The 24,221-nt window shown below is 40.3% G+C and overlaps 1 protein-coding gene across 1 annotated transcript; it reads right to left on the bottom strand.

Annotated features, from left to right (window-relative positions):
- Positions 1-4,609: 4,609 nt before the first annotated feature.
- Positions 4,610-23,529, bottom strand: MAN1B1 (mannosidase alpha class 1B member 1; the record flags this gene model as incomplete). The annotated part of the gene is made up of 13 exons (XM_082009097.1): positions 4,610-4,813; positions 5,632-5,763; positions 6,076-6,273; positions 8,854-8,974; positions 10,319-10,509; positions 11,464-11,652; positions 12,283-12,431; positions 14,611-14,796; positions 16,797-16,906; positions 18,592-18,752; positions 19,859-19,995; positions 20,665-20,773; positions 23,395-23,529. The coding sequence occupies 13 exons, from the start codon at positions 23,527-23,529 to the stop codon at positions 4,610-4,612; spliced, it is 2,022 nt and encodes a 673-aa protein (XP_081865223.1).
- Positions 23,530-24,221: the final 692 nt, after the last annotated feature.

The following is a 24,221-nucleotide window of genomic DNA, read 5'->3' on the forward strand; positions in this document are numbered from 1 at the left end:
ACATGGCAGTGCATTAAGGCAGCCAAGTTCAGTACTTTGGGAAGTAATCTGCAAGTTACCACCTTTGGCCAGGTGGCTTGGTTTGTGCCTTTGAGTGAACAGAGGCCCAGGTGTCTTTTGGCCTTCCAAAGGATGAGGGTTCTTTAATCCTCTTATAATGGCCTATACCAATCTCTTATTTTCATCTTGCAGATAGTGCCCCAAAGGAACCCACATAGTGTGACGGGCACAAATGGTTTGATTTATATAGAAGGATCAACTAAAGGCTTTCAGATGCTATGGCAAAGGGATAAGCAAGATATACGTGGGCTTCCAGGCAGATCATAGATGAGCAGCACTAAAAATAATTACAGAAACAGGCTTCAAAAACGGTGGCAGAAGTCTGAAGCCAGTGTCACAAACATTCATAACGTTTTGAAGCCTTGGGCAAGGAAGAATGTGATCCAAATAGAAAACCCCGGTTGCGTGGTGCTCTCTGAGCTGAAGGGAAGAGCCCAACAGCAGCAGTCACCACGCATCACAGGAATGCTGCTTGTGCCTGAACTTCAGGGAACACAGAAGGAAAATGGAGTGCAAGCAGAGAGTAAGCGACCCAGAGCACCATCCATGGGTGAAGTTCCCATGGTAATTTAAGACCTGTACCAGTGGGGTTGTTGAGAAAAGACTTATCTATTCTATCATCATGTACCAGCATGAGGAGTATGACCAAGATGGGAACACTGCACAAAACAGTTAAGAAGTGTCTCTCTGGTCGCATGCCTTTAAGTCAGAGCTTGAAAACTGATCACGCAAATCAGCAAGTTTTCCTGGCAAGCACAAGTCATCCATTTCTGGAAGAACTCAGGGTTGATTTTTAATGGAAGCTACAGCCTCCGGACTTTGACAGTAACTTCTAGCAATACTTCACAGACAAAAAACCCCAAGCCATTCTTCCGGAATGCCAAGTCAGGAAACTCTTAACCCTTCTGTTGAAGCAACAAGCTTGCCAGACAGCACCGTGGAGCTACCCTGACATGTCAATTTTACTGGTCTTGTTGAATATATTGCATGTGGCACTGCAAATCAGTCTTAAAGGGCAGGAGAAATGCACAAACTGTGTAAACATGCTAGTTGCAAAAACCTATCCTGTCTGCATTCCTCATCACTGCAGTATCACACTGGTATAGAATAGGAAACTAAGTGGATTCCTTGCCTAGTATTTGGAGGACTAAATACAGCTGTATCTGACCTTGGCATGTAATGTCGAAAATCTTGTTAATGGAAAGCCATGTGAAAATACGGAGGGGCCGCTGTCAGCCAATGCCACGGACCTTGCAAAACTGCCAGTTTTTAAGACCTATAGTGAGACTTCAGTTCTCAGAAAGTTCCAAGATTAGATTGTAAATGCGGCCCCATTCATCTATTGACTGAATTTTCTTTGAGCAACAGGTTATGTATTTTTTTCTGAGCTGTGGCTTAAAGCTCAGAGTGTGAGACTTGCAAGTCCTACCGCTGTGCAGCACTGTGCCTGTGCCTCTGCCAATACCCATTTCTGTTTCTCAGTGAAAGCCTCAGTGAATGGTATAGCTGGGTGGGGCTGGTTTGGTTTTTATTTTAATTAGGCAAGGCACTCAAGCTCTTAGACAGAAATCAAGGCAGCTCTTTGTGCTAAAGGAGAGAATGCCTGGCTGAAGAGATGGCCTTTCCATTTGACTTAAGCATCACAAGCATACCAGTACACTGAAATGCTAAAATGGATTACAGATCCTGCAGTTAAGGCTTTGGTTCAAAGAACCACAGAGTACCCAAGAAAAAACTTTTCAAAGATGTGCAAATCTTCTGCTGTGCTGGGGGAGCACATACTGGAACTGAGATGGGCTGTGAAGTTCAGAGACTAATCTGACACAACATATTATGTTAAGGAAGTAAAAATAAATAAGCAATTAAAGTGACCTTTGCAAAAGAACAGGAAGAAGCAGATGAGCTTTTATCAGATTATTTAGGTTTGTGCCATTTCACATGTGATATAAGAGTCTGAAACAGGCATTTGTTCTCAAAGGTAGAGCGAGATGAACAATCAACCTCAGGTTTAAAGGATGAGGACAGTAAAACCAGACTTTGCACAGAGATTCAGTTTCCCAGGAAGAACTTGGTAGTAAACAAATCAGCTGGACTAACAGGCTCAGCTAAAGGACATGAAATGCGTTTGGGAAAGTAATGATTTATTCTTTTCTCCCTCCTTTAACTCATTATGAAATGGATTCTTACTCTCAAGCCAATCATAGGGCAAAAAAATTATAACAGACTCCCACAGTCCCATCTGTAGAGTTGATTATATTAAGACTAATATAAGACTTCAGCAACAGGAGATTCTTGGTGAGCATTTATATGTATTCCAATTGCTAAGAAATCTCTTTGCTTCTTCAGTAGGGCTGCCATATAGGTGAGACTCCAAACTCTGGAAGTTTTACAATCCATAGCAAAGTCATTAATTAAGGGTTCAATACTAGCTTCAATCAAAGGCACAAGGCCAAAGCAACACAGGTCAGGTCAGTAGGGCCTGGGTAGTCTCACCGAATTTATCTTTTTTTTTTTTTTTTCCCATCTCCAGTTTTAAGCCTTCAGCTTTTAGTCAAAGCTCAGCTCCTCACTAACATGACCTGCTCTATGAACACCACCACTGAAGGTGTTTCCTCCCACATTTCAACAGCATTTTCCTTTTTTGCTGTTATGTCAAAGAAAACAAAAGTCTTAGGAGCAAATCAGTTGTGCAGAGAAAGGCTACAGCTACTGGATTCCACACCTAAGTGAGAAACTAATTTCCAGGGTTATTGGTGGCATGTGAACTTGAGGAACAGCAACATTCTGCACAAACTTGTCATGTCTTTGCAAATACCAGGATCCCTTTGATAACAGAAAAAGGAGCATTTAAACAATTTGTAAGATTTTTCCATTTCCATAAGCCATCATTAGTACATGGAATGATAAATATTCTTTAAAAGACTTAAATAGTGGTCCCAAGGGTAACTTCGGACGCCAGCAAACAGAATTGATCAGCATAAAACAAATAAAGATGCATCTTACTTTACAAATTAAAGATTACAAATACTATAAAATACATATACCCCCCTCAGCTACTGGAAAATTAACCATTACAGTCAGATTTAATTAGTCCTCTTTAGCAGTCCTAGATTTAGAGAGGACTGTACTCACTGTCACCAGCACACACCTGCATACTTCCCGCAGCTCCCATTAATGCGAAGGGAAAAGACATTTTGGTGAGAACAACCTCTTTAAGGAATATGAACAGGAACATTTCTGAGAACTTATCTGTGAATACAGGACTGTCCAAGTAGCTACAAAACCAAAGGGAAAAGCACTATAGAAAGCTGATTTCCAAGTTCATGGTTTAAAATCTATTTGCACACATAAGAATGAAAGATCCCAGGGCTCCTGTAAGATTCTAAAAAACCCTTGGGTTTGCTTTGTCTTCAAGCAACTGAATACACTTCAGTAATTCTATTTGGACCAGGAATAGCTGTAATACATTTAGACTGACTGCTTTTAATACTACTGATGAAAATAGTTCTACCCAAAGTACTCCTAAAGTAAAAAAAAATTGAAAATTTCTCCACAGTCCAAAAAATGATGAACAACATGAATTTTGCTGTACAGTTGTAAGCTTGTTTTGAGTCAACAAACAGCTTACAATGCAATATCTGGACAGGAAGGGACAGAAGGAGGCTGAATTAGAATTATACCTAATGTGCTCACAAGCTTTCCCAGTGCCCAACCTCAGAAAGCAGCTTCCAGTCAGAATACCTGAGCCTAACTGATGCAAATAAAACGCATGTGTAGTTTCACATTATCTCCTGCATTCCTGCAGATAAGTTAAATAACTGCAATAGCTTTACAAAATTATATACCACTTTGAGCCAAACCAGCAGCAAATTTTTTTCCATCATTCATTTCAGCCACAGCTTTGAACAGATTGTTCAAAGTGCTCTATAAAACTAAGACACTGTACAACAGATGATTTGCTGCCACTTCCTTCTAATGTGATGCAGCATAGCTCGGTAGTTTGGAATGAGATCGGAGTATCAGTAGCAATACTGACAGCTTTGCTTCTACCTAGGACAATGTTACAGTTCTTTGTTTATTCCACTCACCACCTGAAACACTATACGTTCTGAGAGGAATGGTGCTGTAACTGAGTGTTTCAGTGAATCCAGAGTAAGCCAGAAACCTATAGGCTTATTCCCTCTCTCCAGGGACAATCCTGTGCTGTAAGACAACCTGCTGCATTCCTGATATTTAATGAGCATTTACTAAGACTGACATAAGTGAGTTCTGGTTCACCAGAGCCCCGTGAATGCCATGGTCCACACTATAATTATTCTCTGAACCTTATCATCAATACCAGGAAAACCAGCTTAGCAGGGCACAGCTTGTCCATCCCAGAACCAGGGATTAGATTTAAGACTGACATGACTTCTCTAAACCAGAGATGCTTTCCCAAAGTTTGTTCTAAGCCAAAAAAGGTGCAATATAGCATCTCTCCTCAAACCCTGAAAAGTAAAGTGACTTGAAGATAAAAATGCCACCATTGGAAGGTCTACTGACACCCAGTCTATGCTGGCACCCAGACAGGGAGTGGATGAGCTTCTGTGTTAAATACATATTTGTCAAGGTTGATTAGGTCTATGTCATCTGAAAACAGCAGAAACATGTATTTGAGTGTTTCCCCAAGGAAGAAGCTCTCCATCTTATCTCGTGGTTCTGGATTACTGGGGTTCTGGACGTTGTTAATGGAAGTATAACCACCTGTAGGAACCTGTGCCAAAAAAAAAAGCAGAAATTTTGTATATTTCAATAAACTAAAATAAATTATTTTCACTTCTTAACATCCAGATGCACTTGGAGAAAATAAGTGCTAAGAAACAGATCAGCATGTTTTTCATTTCAATATAAAAGTTGTTATGAAAAAAATCTCATTGCATTTTAAAAGAAACCACGAAGATAAAATGAAGCAAAATGTCCATTTATGCTTATCCCACTGAAGTTTCTGGACAAATGTAGGGAAAGTAACTAGTGCAATTTCTACACTAGAGTTCGTCAAAGTACCATACCTATTCTCGTAAGAACAGACCATGAATGTTTAATGACCGCTGGCATCTAGGCCACACTTTCACAGCATATCAAAGTGATATGTCCATGAGCATTGTAGTCAGAATGAATACAAAACCCCCTCTATTAAAGCATTAATGCCATTTTGTGGCGCTTTTTTTTTTTTGGCAACTTCAACCAAAGTGTTTTTTCAATCCAGTCAGGTCCTTCTCAGGCTCTGAATTTTAAAAAAGATTGCAGTAGAGATTTTAACAGCTTCTAAGAAGACATACAGACACTTGGTAGTCTACATACAGCTTCTGCGTTTTACTTTTTCATCAATGTAATACAAGTTCTTTCCCTGAATGCACTAAGTAGTGTATCTCAAACTGTAAGGCACTGCATGAACTGAATTTTCCTGTGTGTTCTTATGAATTTTCCCAGAAGTATTTGATGACTCTTGAAGACAGCAGGTTTCCAAAGCTCTTGTTAGAAAGTGAGTGAATATAGTCCTGACAGAACAAGGTCATTATAAGCTGACCTTACCCGTGTGTATTTATTGAAGTTCTGCAAGATTTCCCAGCCCCAGTCTTGGTATTTCTTATCACCAGTGAATCTGTACATATAAAAAAGGCTTTCCACAGTTTCTGGTCGCAGTAAGTTGTGCCTGTCTGCAGGCTGCAAGAGAAAAAAAAAAAAAGCAAGAATAATTCAGACAAGGAATTTCCTCAAGGACACATGTAGGAAGAAAAAATAGTGATTCCCATCTCCATCTACCCCAAAGAATATATTATGCATAACTCAGCTTCTACCCCACTACAGGCGTAATTAAAAACAAAGGCTAGGGTACAACACCTAGAAAGCAAGACAGGAGAAGAACAAGCTGCTCCACAACAGAGCACATCACCAATATCCAGCTGGGAGTTTCAACAGCAAAATAGAGATACAGAAGAATCATCAAGTTACAGTTCAGGCCAGCTATCTGTTCACCTTGATTTCCACATCTTTGTGGCCCTGTTGTGCATGGAGATTGAAGTGTACGATCTCCGGACTCAGGCCTGTCTCTACTTGAGCATACATCTGGTAACAGGTTTCTGTAAGGGCTTCAGCCAACTTCATATGATCAGCAGTCAATCCATTGTGAGCTCCCAGTGCCAAAGTACCAGGCAAAAAGCAAACCAAGTGATCCTGCAAGACAAGACAACTCTTACTGAGGAAAAAATCATACAACAAACAGGTGTTTGTGTGTGTATGTGCCTCTCTGTGGCCCTATGGTTGGGGTTTTGGTCTGGGGGGGGGAGGGGGGGGGGGGGTGTGCCTTCTTCCTTCTCCTCTTCAAAACACATTTCAGGTGCCAAGAACTTGAGGGTAAATTTTTAACAGCCTGATGGAATGTAGCATGAGACAGGCAGCACTATTACAGAGAAATCATTAATTTGGAAAATGTACAAGACTGTGTTTTTATCTCAAGTTTCTGAAATAAGTGCCAGGTCTGGGCAAGGGGGAAGAGAGTGCCTTGTGTAGTTCACCAGAAGTATACATTTCATACCAACTCATGAAGGGGTGTGGGCAGAATCATCTCAAGGTTTATTAATAGAGACAACTAAAGGAACAACATAAGGGACAAACTGATCACTTGAATTTAATTTTAAATTTGAACTGGAACAAAGATTGGAGTCGACCACAGAAAAACACAGAAAACAAAGCTGAAGGAGATTTTCACGATTCTGAAATAATCGCTTTAGCATTATTGTAAGAGACAACATCTGCAGAGATCATTAGATCCACTGATAAAACTGGAAAACACTGATGAGCTTCCAAGCATATTTCTGCCTGAAAGCTTGCCCCTTTCTTGCAACTTTCTTATTTGAGATAATAAAAAGCTATTACCCCTCACGTCTATAGAGCACCAAAGATGCAAGAGTACCATTTTTCTAGAAAGTCTGGGATACAGCTGGCTCCCATTCCCACCACTAGCTCTCCTAGACTTACTCTCTTGTTTACAGCCAGCTGAATGCCAGAGATACCACGCACCTTGAACAAAACACCTTTGGCTCTTAGTGTACGTATGGAAGAAAGGCACCTGAAGATGACTGTGTGAAGAACATCCCTGCTTGCTTTCCCAAGACAAAGCAGCAGCAATGAAAGGACTGCAGGGATATTTATTGCTTAGCTTTTACTTGCTACAGCAAACAATTTGTTCAAAGGACAAGAACTATGCAACACTTGTAAACAATCAAGATTAATTTAACCTTCCAAGAAAGCTCAATTGTCAAAGTCAGTTGAAGAACACATCAGAAAACAGACTGTATAAAATGCCCAAAAACTCATCTTCAGCAAAATTCAATTTGCAATACAAGACTGATTGCCCTCCTTCAGGGCCTAATTCACCACTGATATTGTGCATGTAAGAATTACAGATTAATGTCACATATGGAATTTCAAATGATTCTTACCATTCAGAATGAAAGCTCAGGTCTCATCACCCAAAAACATCGTAAAAACACTCTGGTGCACAAGCAGCACCTGTATGGACCTTTAAAAGCTTTGTCCAGTCCTAAAGGAAATGGTTGAGGGTGGTGAAGGTCAACATAGACATAGGAGACGAACATCCTCCACTTTTCCAGCTGGCCAGGGTAAGATACCTGTCAAGCCTTTCACCCAATAATAATTGATTAAATACCAAAACTCTGACTCCCTGGAACAGAAGCAAGTGTACAGACACATGCAGAAACCTAAGCCACATCTATGTGTCTGAATTCAGTTCTATCATATCTTGGGATGGGGGAGCCCCCTCTACCCAAAACCCAGACTCTGGTCTCGCTCACAGCAGCTTTAGAGAGCCTTTGGGAAATTTGGATGCAAGAAGCACATGCTGAAAAACAGAACTGAAAATCTTAAAAACACTACATCAAGAAACCAAACATGTCGAAGAATTCACTAAAGCTCACTTGAGGTATTGAAAAAGTATGCGTAAGGCTACACATACATTAATAATACACCACTCATATTCAAAAAAAAAAAAAAAGCCACACACATATACAATACCTGCACTTGCATGAGATCTTTAACTGAATGATCTTAAAATACATTTTAAAGAGTATGGTTGCACAAATTAAGAGCAGGGAGTTAAGATCAATCCATTTTCCCTACAGCAGACAGCATACTGTTTTACCCACTAACCCTACATGTAGGAAAAGAAACAAATGTCATGAACGGATAAAACTCTCCAAAATTACCAGATTTTTTTTTTTTTTTAGACCCAGTAACACAATATTAGATCACCTGCTTCTTTTGAAGGTAAGTCTGAAAAGCCAGGTGTGCAAGTTTACACATATATTTGTGAATTATAGAAAATAAATAATACATAAAACAGGCACTGCTTCAACTGTTTCAATTTTATGACCAAAACAGAAAAAAAGAGAAAGAAAATGTGACTCCAGCACCAAAATGTTCAATCTTACAGGAACATAAATGTATTTACTAGAGCAACTCAAAGTTACTGGTTTGCAGTAAAAAAAACCCTGGTTTGCACAGGTGACTAGTATCTACAAACTAGTTACTCAGTACTGCCATCACCCCGGCTATAGACAGCAGTCTTGGCTCTTGTTGTTCTTTTCCTTTGGAGGGGGGAACGGATAAAGATGGCACAGAAGCTTTGCATTTGCCTGTCATATGGTTTGGGGGTTTTGGTGGTTTTTTTCCTGGTGGTGGTTTTTCTGTTTTCTTTTGTTGTTGTTTTTTTTTAAAAGCAGTTGTACTACTTACCATCTTGGCACTGAAATGGCCATGAGCAAGCTCTCCTACAAAAGTAAGCTTCTTGGGTTGTGATCTCTGAAGGAGATGCTTTTTCACTCCTTCTATGGCTCTCATATAGTCTTCCAACAGTCTGTGAATTAAAATAATTCCCAGTTGGCTCACATATATGCAGTCAGAACATAGCTGATGTTCAGCACAGTCCTTTTGTTCAGTCTAAAGAACAATATTTAACCAAATGTGAAAACTGACAAAAAACCCTGGACATTAATTAATTATCACTACCATGTAGCAATATTGGTAAATTTTCAGGTAAACACTAAATTTAAATATTAAAGAAAACATACCCTCAACTCTGTTTCTAGGCAGTAACCAGATTTTATTTCAGGAATCTTTAGATGTACGGTAAATCAAATCACAGAAAATCTAGGCTGGTAAGGACCTCTTAGAGGCTTCTAATTCAACCCTCTGCTCTGAAACAGATTCAATTAGATCAGGTTGCCTGAGGGCTTTATCCGAGCAATTTTTCCGTATCTCCATTCAAAGATGGAAATTCAATGGCTTTGAGCAATCTTTTCCAATGTTTGACCACTCTCACTGTGAAACACTGTTTCACAGTATTTAATTGGAATTTCCCTTGTTTCAAAGTACTTTAATGTGGAAAAAAAACCTGTTGAATAATTCCATTTTGAAGCTCACAAAATGCCATCGTTCATGGTCCCAAAGACAATGGTTCTCCATTACAGTGAGGTATGGCTTGGAAAAAGCAGTGATGCAAACTTTCTTTGTAAAAACGCACCTCCTCTGATACAAAGAAATGCCTCAGAGAGGACCGTTGTTGCTCTGTATGCATTAAACCCCTTGACATGAACATGTCCTACACAATTAGCTCATAAGGAGACAAAAACTGCTTGGATTTTTTGCTTGTTTTGGAGGAAACCTTCTTTTCCAACATCTCTAATTCCTGTCCTCCTTGGAAACATTCTCTTCCACTTATCCAGTGCAGATAAGAGAAACATAAGAGACCTAAAGCAAAGTTTACACAAACATCAAACTTCAGAATTTTCTTTTTTCTAAGAAAAGTTATTCCTTATGGACTAAATCTCCCACCTCAACCATCTTGTAGGATTCACCCTTCCCTAACAAACCCAGAGAAAACACAGACAGTGCTGGTGAAATGAAGTATCATTTCTATGCTTCAAATCTACTGCAAAGACTTAATTCTCTTCTCCTGTCTGTAACACTCCTCACATCTGATGTGCTGAGGAAGAGAAGTTTTCTGAGGAGGAGAAGTTCTGAGACTAAGCCTAACTCTCATGCTGTTGCTCCCAGACCTCTTGCTTGGTTGCTTTTAAAAACAGTGATGTTTTCAGTCTACTGTTGGACACATACATTATTTTTCTTTAAGCAGCAAATTACAACATGTTTTACAGCTGACATAACTCTCACACGGATATGAGAAGTGGAAAGAACTTACTCGTTTTCTTTTTTCCCACCCTGAATCCATTGCTTGAGCAAATACTCATAGTAGCTGTCAGCTCTGGCTCCCAGAGTATAGACACCCAAGTGAGTGAACTGCCCACTATTGGTGTTTATGAACATAGGCACTAGTCCATCATTTTTCCCTGAGAGGGTGTGAACATGCTTCATCACCTCATCTACAGCTTTCTAAAAGAAAGAAAATAGCAAACATAAATTACAGGTATAAATGAGGCACAAAATTTTGCCTAGTAACTTCAGGCCGATAGCAAATCTTTATTCTTCCTCAAATTAGCATCCGGGATGTCAAGTTCAGGCTTATGCAATATATTAAATACAGGATTTCAAACTTTCTGACACTCAAAACATGTTCTGGATACATTTCAGTACTCTAAAATAATTATAACTATTTTCTTTCCTTCAAGTAAGCTCACTTTTCAAAGGCAGTACTATGGCACAGGAACATGATCTGACTTACTCATATTTGCAAAGTAGAAGTCCAGCTAAAATAACAACTACATGAATCATGCAATAGCTAAAACTTCTTTAAGTAACTACATTCTTCAAAACTTCAGCTGTGGATACAGTTTAAAACAACATCACCAAACAAAGAGTGGAAAATATTATTTTCTCTGGAATTATTTTTATTCCAACTAACTTTTCCTTATACTGTGACCTGCTGTCAGACCCTCATCTAGTGAGTCACATTTAAGTTTCTTGGATGGCAACACCAATGTTTTCTTCTTTGCATTTAGATAATGACATCAAGAAACCACACATAGAATTCTAACCACTTTAAGCAAGGCACAGTTTAGCTTAATATTTTTTCAAAATCTGATAACCTAGTGCCAAACAAAAATGTCAGTGATAAAAACTGGGGGGGCTGGGGAGGGTGGGGGGTGGTTTTGCTGTTTGGTGTTTGTTTCGTTTTTTTCTAAATCAAAAGCTGTTTCTGAGGGAGAAAAATAATTATTTACCTCAACTACTACTTTTTGGTATTTACGAAAATAATTGAAATTACTTTTGTTTCTTTTCCACAATTCATTTAACATCACTTAGAAACTACAGAGTATTGATGGACAGTCGGTGGTGGTGCTGTAGAGAAGTGGAAAAAGAGAAAAACATTGACTGATTCTTCCATACCTGGAATTTCTCATCTCCAGTGAGACGGGAAAGCTCTCTAAACTCCAGCTGAATACTGGTCACCTCTGCCACAGTGCTGTCAGACGTCCATCGAGGTGGATGTGCAGTGCCTCGGCCAATGTTGACATCAGAATATGGTATCTTGGAGGGGGTCTTGAACGCTGGCATAAGCCTGTTCCCAATGTCTTTCTAAAGAAAACCCAAGAGCACAGGACAAAATAACAAAGAAAACAAAAAATATATACACACACGCCTTTAGATTTTCTTTCACCAAGCAGACAGGAAAAGACAGAATAGCAGCTTAGTTTTAGATGGTGCAAGAAAGCCAAGAATTTAAAAGCATCATGGATTTGTTCATAGTAGTAAGTACAGAGTTTCTACTTTGTTCCTAGTGTTGCATGCTTCATTTGAGTCTGCAATCCCTACGCACATGATGTAATTCCGAAGGCATTTGACTGCATCTAGCTAATCTAGAGGTGGCTGATGCTGTTAAGACACACAGAAAGGGCAACAAAAGACAACTATTACTCTTTTCCAACCATTTATTTCTTATTTTGTTTCATGAGCTTTATAATGGTCAGCTTTTCAACAGAAGAACAGGCATATAAGAAAACCTGATAAAACACAGCAGGGCTCTGAAGTTTTCAAGCAAGCAAACAGAAGTGCAGGCTTAAAAGATTAATGGTAAATCCTTTTTCCACCACTTTAAATATGAAACTGTTTAAAAACACCAACATTTCACTTTCTGATGAATCTTCACTCAATTTTGTCCAATATGGAATACATAATCCAATTTTATTTCTAAAACCAGTCACTCACAGCTTTTTCCAGGAAGAGGCTATCTCCAGAGAGATGGTAGGTGCTCAGCAAGCCCCCCAGGATACGAATAGTGCTCTCAAAGAGGTTCACATCCACATTTTTATCAAATACTAAATCGTTTGCTACCCATTTTCTTGCTTCTTCAAACTCTGCAAAGTATAAAAGTTAGTTCAGTTATGAACTTCTGGCATGTTCCAACAACTAGACTAGAGCCATTAGCACTCCATATATCCATGACAGTTACTTATATCTGTCTATCGAGATCATAATTTTAGGTGGAAAACTAAAATGAAGAGCACATGCTGGGAGAAGTTTGACTACCATTGGCTTAATTCTTATTCAGCATGTACCACAGATGCATACAGACAGAAATACCCAGCAAAATAAAAAGTTCCTAATAGTCTAAAAAAAGAAGAAATTGAGGATGTCTTTATTAAAATAGTCCAGAAATTGAGATCTTTTAAGTCCATCCATTTGACTTGTCAAACAATTAGTTACACTTCCACAGGGGCCTTCTGAACTTTTTAATTAAATCTTTTTTAAAATTAAAGCTGTTATCTACCAAGCTAGCAGATAACATTTTCAGTTAACAGCCATTAAGGCCTTTAGTCTAGCAATGTCCTGGGGAACCTGCCTCCTACTTTAGCACTTAACCCAAAAAATCCCAACAGTCTGCAATTTTTTTGCCAGAAACAAAAATGGTTGTTTATCACACTACTAATTCAAAAAGGAATGTAAAAAAAGCCACTTAAAATTCAACAGTTAGCTTAGCAGCAGCATCGCTCAATGATTGCTTTTGCACAGGGTCTAACTCCATGACGCACTGAGTTAGCTCATGCCTCTAACTATGAAGGCTAAGCCATTTCAAACTATCTCTCGCCTTCCAGAAACTCCTGCTTGTGAGCAGGTGCAGAAGAACAACCAGTTTCCCAGAAATGGAAGGTATTCCACAGGAGATTAACTCTAAAGCAAAAGAGCACCTATGCGTCCTCACAAAAAAAATTGTCTTGGATGTTGGGTAAATACTAGGTGTTGGGTAGACTGAGAACCACCACAGAAAAATCTCTGCTGGCAGATGTTAGCACTACCTAGCAGTACAAAAGAAAAGGTAAGGTCTTTTCACAGAAGCGTTAGCATTCATCAGCTTATAAGAAAGACTGGCAACCTCAAACAGAAGTTTTATTTATATAGAAATTGTTATTCAGAAGAAACCCCAGGAGCCTTCTAAGGCAATCAGCAGCAGGCCTTCACCAAGAACCTATTTTCAACACATCTAAATTACTAATAATTTATTTTAAAAGCTCTGTGCAGGACGCAATTATTTTTTTATTAAAAAAAAAAAAAAAAAAAGCAGCACGCTGTCAACTTGATGAAACTTCAAAGATATCCTGCTCAGGCCCAGAGCTGCAAACACATTACACGGAGTTTTCGTTTGATTTAATATTTTACACAAACTTCAAAAGGTAGAAGAGACAGAATCAGGAAAGTCTTTCACTAGTTATTGTTCCCTTACTAGCAGCTCTGTTCTTCCTATCCTAACACAAAAAAATGCATAATTGAGAAGTTTATGAAGGTGGCTATCTACCAAAGTTAAATAGATAGAGTTCCAGAAATTTTAAAATACAACTAAAAAAAGCCTCTGCACTACAAAAAAAACCCCCTCTTAAATACTGATTAAACAATTTTTTTTGCAAAAGAATTGCAGAATTTTTGGCTTAGTTTTTAAAATGTTTGAAAGTTTTCTAACATAGTCACTTCCAGAATAACTGTGAAAAAATACAGACAGCAGAGCAGTTCAGGAAGGAGGTACTGAACCCTCCCCTTCTCCATCGATTCCTTACAGAAACAACCTTCTTAAATCCAGATATGAAATACTGCTATTAGGTGTGATAAAACAAAACCTTGTCGCTTTCAAGCTAACTACCTAAAACTGATGGGTAGAAAGCCTAAAGTGGCTGTATAATGACACAAAGATAGCAGTAGGGTTTTGGTACCAAAACAAAAATCAGAAGGCTTATTAATCCATTCCTCAGTTTCTAGCAGACATACCCATTTTTATACGTAATAGTGGATTTTTTTTTTCTGTCTCAAAATTCTATTCCAAGAAAAATGGTGTCCTTTAATACAGTTGGGAGGCGGGTGTTATATTGTTATATTTATTTTTACATACATTGTTTCTATAGGTATGTATTTACCCACACAGGAAAAATAAACTTATCAGACACATGTAGCAAACCCTCCCCTCAAAGAATTTTGAACATGTACTGCCTGAACAGAAAATAAGGAATTATTTTAGAGGGAAAGAAATGAAGGAGGAGAAAAAATTACCTTCTTTTAAGCCTAAAATCCACATGGTATCCAAGGCATCAATTAAGGTAAGCCCAAGTCCAAACCACTCACTGTAGGACTTAGACAAAGGCTTCAGCTCATCATGGCCCCAGGCAAAATCCTTGTATCCTTTCCATGCATGGCGGAATGCTTCTATCACAGCCATCTGACGTTCATTTATGGGCACTGCAAAGGGAAAACAGCACCTTGCTCAAGAGTTATGCAGATATATCAGACACCATTTTGCTGCATACTACCCAAAACAAACTTTCTTCCGAATTAAATGATCAGTGAAATGGAAAAAACATCCTCAGATCATTCTTTTCAGTACAGCTTTTCCTCTGGGGAATAACTAGTCAGTGTTTCTGGTCAGCAATTCTACCAGGTGAAAACAGATCTCTCCCTGGAAAAAAAAAAAGTCACTTCTGCAAATAAAACATTAAAATAACCACATCCACAATTGTTAGATGAGTATCACTAAAGCTCAAAGACCTGAAAGTCAGGAAATACCAGAATTAAGATAGCTTAAATCAACTGTAATTCAGCTGCTGAATACATATGCTTAACAATATAATCCTCAGCTAATTTACCACATACCATTTTTTCTTCATCTTCCCTGTCTTATTCATTGCTTTCTGCTAAATTTAAAACTCAGTTATACAAACCTAATTCTCTTGAACTTTTCATTTAATATGAAAAAGCAAGAAAATTTACATTTTCCATCTTGGGCAAACCCTTGTCTTTTTCCATGATTCTACTGAAATTTTTGCTCGCGATTTGCTATAAAGTTGAGCTTATATTACACATCCAACAAGAAAAATCTCAAGGCCCTTAGCTTAAATTTTGCAAAATTATAAAAAAACAATTCTAGAGTGGGAAACACCAAGCAGCATAACTAACCCTGTATATATTAAGCTAGCACAAGTCAGATATATCAAATTGTAATATACCACATTTATCATATCAGAACTTCCTAATATGAACCCAGAAAGGAGAACAACAGGTTCATGTTCCACAAGGACAGCAGCCACAAAAACAACTTCTACATCTTTCTGGTGAGCCTTAAAAATAGTTCAGTTCAATTCACAGAGGAAATCACTTTCCCTGTATTTGCAGAACAAAAAGAAAACCACTGCTGAAAAAGGAAGCTATCCCTTTCAAGCCCTCTCTCTTTAGACTATCCTTTCCTGCAGAAAAGATGGGAATGCCTGCCTCCTCCCAGAGGCTGCATTTCAAAGATTTGTCACTAGATTTTATTTTCAATAGTATTCTAGCAGTTTAAGGAAAGCAAAGAGCTGAGCAAGAAGATCAGAATTCAGTGTACGCCCTCCATAAACAGAAAAAAAAACCCAAAACAAACAAGCAAAAAAACCCACCATAGAAACCATAGTGCAAATATTTCATCACATTCTTTTGGTTTCTCTTGTATGGGTTGAGAAGAAACTGAGGGGGGAAGAGAAGCACCGAAAATTCAGAAGATAAGGAATGAAACTGAGGGCACCTCCAGAGTCCAGTCAACATGAAAACGTTATCTTCTGGCAAGGCAAGAAAGTGGTCTAAAATCAGAAGCCTCTATAACTTCCAACCCCCTTGTTGCAGAATTTTAGATGAAACAATGCTGCTGCAAAAACACATAGTGTGAGGGAATATGCCCATAAGTTTGTATAGAAGTAAGTAAGTCCCTTGGTAGTTACAGTCTTGATAACATATCCTGATAATATTTTATGTAGCACCTAAGAGAAGACACCCAATGCATTTTCCAGAAGCAGGTACATGCACTTTAGGAGAGGATAGAGGTAACAGTGAGCTGCAAGAAACAGCACGTATACCATGCTCTCTGCAACCTACTGAGACGCAGTCTGGCCATTATAGCCATGGCAAATAATTCCCTCCCATGGCATTGAATGTATCAGGTAATTTTTACTTATGCATCAGAATATTCTTTATTCAATACTGAAAGATGAGACTGCAATTCAATCAAAATTCTGAAGGCTAGTAAGTGTGAAGGCTGTCATTGTAGAATAAGGACACTGAAAGGCTTGAGTGTTCTAGGCAAATAACGTTTCCTAAACTTTTTGTTTCCTTTAATTTAAATAAATAAATAAAGTAGATGTGTGTGAAGGAATTGCACAACTTCAACCATAAAAGTGAACAGAAATAAAGATATCATTAACTGTACTATTTACCTGGTTCCTTCTGGTCTTCAGCTTCCACAGAAGAAGGCTTTTCTGGTTCCTTTATTTTACTAGATGGAGGTTCAGTGCTTTGGTCAGGTTCTATCACTGCTCCTCTCCAGCTGCAAATACAAGGGATTATAATTTAGACAATTTCATCACAGAAAGTCATGCAAATGAATGAGGCTTATCTCTACATTTCCTTTTTCTCACAATACTTTGACAAAACAGGAGCTGGATTTTGTATCAAGGATCAAAATAACTATGTTGTCCACTAGGTAATTTTTCTGTTCAAAGAAATAAATTTGCACCAGAGAAATTTTACTGGATTAAGAAATGTGTCTTACAGGCTCTTGGAATTTCATTAAATGTCTTAGCAATGTGATTTAATAAAGAACTTCTAAAAAGAATTAAAACCCCTGAGAATGCTGCATTAGAAGTATTTTGTTACCTACCAGTTCTGAAATGATCATAGGAGCCACCAACACTAAATAGTACCACACAAAGGATGATCATCAAAAAATCATAAATAAGCACAAAGGACTAGCTGCTTAAAGTACTTGCTTTACTACCAAGGGGTTCATCAGCCTTCCCTATCACCACAGATGCATACATCAGTTTTTATGTTTTTTTTCTTAAGAATCTCCTGAAGAAGTCTTTCAGAATAGACATCAGTCAAGCTAAGTTCATACCAAGATCAAACAATCGTGACCATGCTGTTTAATACATAGATATTGCCTTTGAGTTCATGATATGGCTCCTAAGGAAACTAGGCTTACAGGATCTTTAAAGTTTACATTGCTTACAGTCAGCATACCAGACTTACATAAAACCCATCATTTCATTTCTTATTTTCATTCTTTACATTTGTAACAAGTCTTCACTATGCTTTCATTGCTGTCCTAAGTTTTCCTGTTACCATTTGTTTAACTCTGAGTTATAGTGTAAGTGGAAGCACAGGAAGAAAACACTTCAAGTCATTCTAAGAGATTTCAGATAATACCAAAAGCCAAAATACTGATGCAGGCACAGTTCTGATGCTATGATCAACTCAGCTGTGCCAGTGCTGAAAAGGACACAAACATTAAAGATATCAAGCCTGATGTTCCAGATCTTAAGAAACTCTGCTGAACTTGCAGTAGTCCTTTCTATATCCAAGTTACATCCCTTCAGTTATTTCCAAAAAACTTAGTATAAATAGTCATAACAATATAGACCCTCTGTAAAAGACATTACTACATCTACATAAGGGGTCTTTGAACTGTATAATGAATCTTTTGTTAGAAAGGAATAAGCATATCTTGTACACACAACTACATACACGTCTACAGCTTCTACCAGTTCAGCTTGGGCTTACTGTGTTTAATGGCATTAAACCCTTAACCAACACTGACACTGGTATAATTTTCCAAGTCCGGCCCAGGACAAAGACACTTGTGACAGTATTACTGTATTCATACTGGTACATTAACATTTACTACAAAACAGCGGAAACCTATAGACACTGAGATTCTCCTAAATATCAAAAGAGTGTCTAAATCCACTGGAAATACAGGCAGTGTTGTAGGGCTCCAAACCCTCTGCAGTTCTACGATTCAAACACTAAAAACATAAAAGCTCCACATTCACTAAAATTAAAAAATAAATCAGTATAGCAATATCAACAGCTGTCAGGCCAGGCCTGAGAACAAGCATATGCAAGGAAAGAGATCAACCTCAGACAGAGACAACAAAAATCCCTTACAATTTTCACTCCAACACCCAATGAATCTTGATGGGGGCTGTAACTTGCTGGAAACATTTCTACCTTATAACAGATTTTTCCGTTTTCTCTTCTTTATCAGCCTGGACTGGTTCTTCTACAACCCTGCTGGTATCATGTCGGGTCTTCAGCCTCACATCCCTCCACGGTGGCTTGATCTGAAGGTTGGAAGAACCACGCCGAACATGAGCCGGTTTTGGCAGTTTCTGAGAAAATAAAGAAAAAAAAAAAAAAGGCATGGTATGTTGCAGACATTTCAAACCATAAATCAACAGCATTCCAGCATTAAACATAACTTCAGATAAATCTTATTTTGGTATTATATCAGCATGCAAGTTCTGCCCTGAATGGAAGGTATGCTAAAGACCTTGGGTTTTTGTTTGTTAACAAGTTAACTTTTAACCAAAAGTTTAAAACTTTTTGGTAAAATTATCCAGTTCTTAAGTTTACACTGATAAATTACTTTTAAACTACCTCTGCTGTTACCAGACGTTAACTTAACACAAGGCATTGCCAAAGGATTCTAGAGATATTTGATTCTATTTTACTAGGCAAAGTAAATTTTTATTAGAATTAGCAAAAGGCATGCAAAAAAAAGCTTACACAATGCCAGGGTTCAATAATGCCAAGAATTGCTATATAGTAATACATGTACATTTATGCACAATGAGGGAAAGATTTAATACAAAATTCCATATTAATTAACTGGAAATCCCAAAATTCATGCGGTAAATACATGAAGAGCAACACAGTAACCAGTATTCCTCTACTCTACTAATCCACACCCTAATCAGTTCATGTTTCTCTCCTGTCACACCCCCCACAAACGTGACCCTTCGAAGCCTACCAACATCTGTTAGTTTCATCCATTTGCTGCTATTTCTCAAGCTACCAGAAAAGCTATTCCAGTCCAGCGTGGCACTGACTGTATGCTATGGCTCATATTCAGCCATGACCCTATTTAGACTCCTCACGACAGCAAGACTGACATCCAGAGCACGCCCAAGTCCAAGCAAATTAATCAGAGCAGGAAAGTGAAGCCTCAAGTAAGAGGTCACTGCGACCTAAAGGCCTGTCTCTCCTAGGTATACCAGTGATTAAGAAAAAAAGTACACTGAACATTTAAATAAAAATGGTAAAGCCAAGAAATAGTATATCAAAGTCCTTTCCAAGAGGACAGCATTCCACCCAGAGCAGACTTTTATTGCAAGTTACAACTCCTTTCTCCTCACCAGCTGTTGGAACCAAGCACTGTTTGCAGCTTTCACAAGCTCTCTGGTAGCTTTATAAAACTCATTTATTCTCATAGTACCTGTGGTGAAAGCTCTGGGTAGTCTCCAAGGTTGGCATCTGCTTTCTGAGGTGCTGGTAGAACGGCTGGATTTGCTAGCTTTAATCCAGGGATTTCTGATTCTGTTCTCTGATCATCCAACAATTTGTTTGTTAGACCTAGACACACAAAACTGCTCAGCACAAGTATCAACAGTTTAGGCTCCAGCTATAAATTTGTAAGAGTTTGCTGCATTCACATACTGAATGCACCTCCAGAAAGTTTTTCCATTCACAAAACGTTGATAAACACACACTAATTGTTAGATACAAAGTGTCTTTTGGTATTAACACTCCCCCTAATATACAAGAAGGCTGCTAAAAGGCACATACTTTTTTTAATTGCTGTTATTTTAGCTTCTCAATACAGCCAGTAAGATAATACCAAAAGTAAATGTGCCTTTGTATTGTAGAAAAGCTTGGAATTCTAATCTGATGGACAATCAAAACCGAGAGAGAAGATTATCCTATCCTACTGTTTACATTTGGGTTACCGATATCTAAATACAAACATAATAATAAAAAAACCACTCACAGCCCCAAAATCTTAATCAACTAAAATAAAAGGTTGCTCTAGTCAAGATAAACAATGAAAAGGCATATGAAAAATATTTCTGATTAAGCAGAAACAAGTCATTGAAACATGCCGTATAAGATCATCTCACAACTGTGCTTTAATGGATATACCCAGTCACTGTCAATAAAAGTTAAAACTAGTTATTAGAACTACAACAATCTCTCAAATATAACACCACATTCCAGTAATTCTGAGCTATACAGAACACATACTTTTCCACGGTTCCCCAATGCTTGTGTATGAAATGACTCCACAGACTGCCAAGAAGGCAAACAGGAAAAGAATTATGCTCCGCTGTAGTCGAGACAGCTGCTTCCATTTCTTTAGGAGAGAAAATAAGTAAGAAGAAGAACATTTAGCATGACATTAAAAGCCTACTCAGTCAAAAATAAACTCTTACTGGTTCATTCAGAGCAAGAAACACAAAAGTTAGTAGCTTTAATTTTACTGTTTCCAACTGCAGACATCCATTGCTTATTTTCTTTGATGACAGAGAAAATAGAAACATAACATGCTATCATATGGCACAGCAGGCTCAGAGAAACATCAGAGCCACTTGCTGCAAGAACCTCAGAGACTGACAAGTGCCGAGATTCCCAGAGAATATCACCTACAGTGCGCTGACTTTCATTGAATCATAGAATCTTAGGGTTGGAAGGGACCTTTAAAGGCCATCTAGTTCAACCCCCCTGCAATGAGCGGGGACTTCTTCAACTAGAGCAGGGTGCTCAGAGCCCCGTCCAACCTGACCTGAGATGTTTCCAGGGATGGGGCATCTACCACCTCTCTAGGGAGCCTGTGCCAGGGTTTCACCACCCTCATTGTCAAAAATTTCTTCCTTATATTTAGTCTAAATCTGCCCTCTTTTAGTTTAAAACCATTACCCCTTACCCTGTCACTATAGGCCACATCCTGTATCCATTTCATCACAACCTTTGCTGGCTGACCTCTGCATCTGCCCAGGTGTCAACTGGGAAATAAGCCAAAAGCCCTTTCCTCCTTTCTGGCTGGGGAGGTACTGCAGAACATACATGCAAAATAAGAAGCAGAAGGAAGTGGTAGGAAAACTAAAAATGTTACTGCAGCAAAGGCAGGCCCAAAATAAGCTAAGCATCAGTCACTGGACAAGAAAAGCCAGGCATCCTGCCTCTGACAATCACATGTGGAACTGTCAAACAGAGCAGGTCCCACCACCACGAGTAAAGTCACCAACCCACAGCAACAGGAAAATGAAGTCAACAAACAGAACAACGAGAAAGACAAAACCACAACGTTTTCAAGTTTAGTCCTGGGCAAAAATGTGTTTTTAGAACTGAAGTATATACAACAAAATCACTAAAAGTCAGACAGCAAATGCTATGTTAGCCTGAGAAAGAAGTTTCCTCCATTTGTAGAGAAAGCAGTTGGAGTTAAACATTAACTGCTAAATTACCATTTTGTTAATTTTCTAACAGTCCTATCAAAATTCACTAGAGCAACATTTTGCTTCTAATTACTGGTTTTGGCGTACAGAGATGGCACTTCAGTGCCAGCACTACACTTGGGAACAACCTCCAGATTCCTACAAACCACTTTACACCCCACAGCTCTTCCCATAGTCCTCATCCTCTTAATAACAACCAGAGGCTGTAAATGTTTCAGTGAAGAACTGTCAATGTGCTCACATTGTCAAGACCCACAGCACACACTTCTGTTTTCCTCCCACACTGCTGACAGTACAGTAATCTTGTACAGGAATCCTGTACACCCTTCCCTATGCACACTGCAAGATGCTGATCCCACTCCTTCACCTTTGACTCTACTCGCACGGCCAACCATATCATCATGTCACAATTGCAGAAGGATGCTTGAAACTCAGCAGCCCTGTGTTTCCTCGCTGTAGGATGGGAAAAGTGGCATTGACTGTGTTGTCTTGAGATGGGTAGGAACAAGATATAAGAATACATGAGAGCATTCACCACCTTCTTTCTTTTTTTTGCTGACAAAGAACAACGATAAAAGGAAGGGTGAAACATCTTGTGCCCCATCCCCACATTTCCCTAACTGTTAATAGAGAGAAGCTGCCATACTGTGTCCCTAAAAAAGTTCTTCTTATGCTTCACCTGACCACCTGTAAAGCCTCTATAGGTGGCTATACATCATCCCCTATCTGCAATAAGGGTTAGCTTGTCCCTTTTACTCCCACCCTGCCTCTCCAGCCCAAGACTCCCACCCCTGGTAAAGCTGCCTGCCCACGCCCTACTTCCAAGCAGACACAAAGGTTACTTCCACACAGCTCTCAGCTCTGCCGGAAACCCCTCTTCTCACACTCAGCCTTCCCACAGAAAGCAGAACCGTTCCCTTTACTCTCCTAGGGCAGAGGACAGGGGTCCGTCCTCAAGCCCTAAAATAGGGGGCAAAGGCACCAATAACAAGTCTCACCCTGCCTTCACTCCTGCCCAGAGAGTGCAGTGTTGCCTCCTAAATGCCCACTAGCATAGGGCAGGTTTCCCCTCAAACGCACACCGTATCCCCCCGTCCCAGCTTTCTTTGCAAAAATTAAGATATGACTTAGAACACCCTCAACCAGCCTGCACTCCACCAGATTCCTACCAGGTGTAGAGCTCCCACGCGAACACTGCTCTTCGCAGAGCCTCCAGCCCGGGACCATACCTGCCCAAACCCCAGGGCATGCCCATCCTCAAGTGCTCACAGCTTAGGCCCCCTCCCCAGCTCAGAACGAGGGGTCCTAAGCCAGGATGCCCAACACAAAGTCCTGCTGCACCCAAGCCCAGAGACACCCCTCGTTGCCCACTCCCTACAGGCCGTGTCTCCGAGCCCAACAGGGCTCCCCCACTGCCAGGTGCTCCCTGCACCCAGCTCGGGGATACCCGCCACTACCGTACAGCTCCCCACACGCTCCAGGCCGGGTCCTTCCCTCACGGCCCAGAGCGCGCCCTCACCCGCCAGCAGGAGCGCCGCCTCCAGGCCTTGCTGTTATTGTAGCCGCCGACTCCCACTGCCTCCTCCGGGCTGAGGGTAACCGAGATGAAGTCCCGTCGCGGCGGCGAGGCGGCGGTGGCAGCAGCCGAGTACATGGCGGCACCTCAGGGACCACAGCCCGCTCGCCCGCCAGCCTGCGCACCGACCGCCATGATCCCGCGCCTCCCCGCACAGAGTGGGACGGAGTGGCCACTTCCGGGTGCCGCTCTAGCCCGAGAGCACGTCCGGGACTCTATGGCGCCCCTAGCAACGGCGGCCGCAAGGCGCACCGGTCCCGCCACGGGGAAGCCAGGGCCGGCAATGCGGCGAGGAACGACGGCGGGCTCCGGCGGCCCTCAGCGCAGGCAGCGGGGCGCGGCCGGAGTGTGGGAGCTGGTCCTCCTCACCGCGGGCAGGGAGGCAGCAGGCGCGGCCCTCACCGCTTCACACAGCGCTGATGCCGCGGGGGCCCCGCACCGCCCACCCACACCACCCGCCGAGGGTGCCACGGGAGGGGATGCAGCTCTCGGCGTGGGCTTGTTCCAAGTCCGAGCAAAGCCACCAGTCATCCTGGCACGGGCATCTCTTTCGGGCAGAGGGGTGGTAGCGTTTTGGGGCTGAGTTTCTTTCACTCTTTCCCCTTGCTGGCCTTGACTTTACCTAATCTCACCACGTAGCCAGGCCCTGCCCTGCTTCAGCTGCCTGGGCAGAAATGAGAGGTAAGGAGAGCCAGGAAGCATTCACTTTTTTTCTGTGGTGTGAGATTTTGTTATAAAGAGCAGTAACAGAAATAGTGGCATGAAAGAAA

This window comes from Phaethon aethereus (assembly GCF_964289735.1).
Source record: "Phaethon aethereus genome assembly, chromosome: 20".
Lineage (NCBI taxonomy): Eukaryota > Metazoa > Chordata > Aves > Phaethontiformes > Phaethontidae > Phaethon > Phaethon aethereus.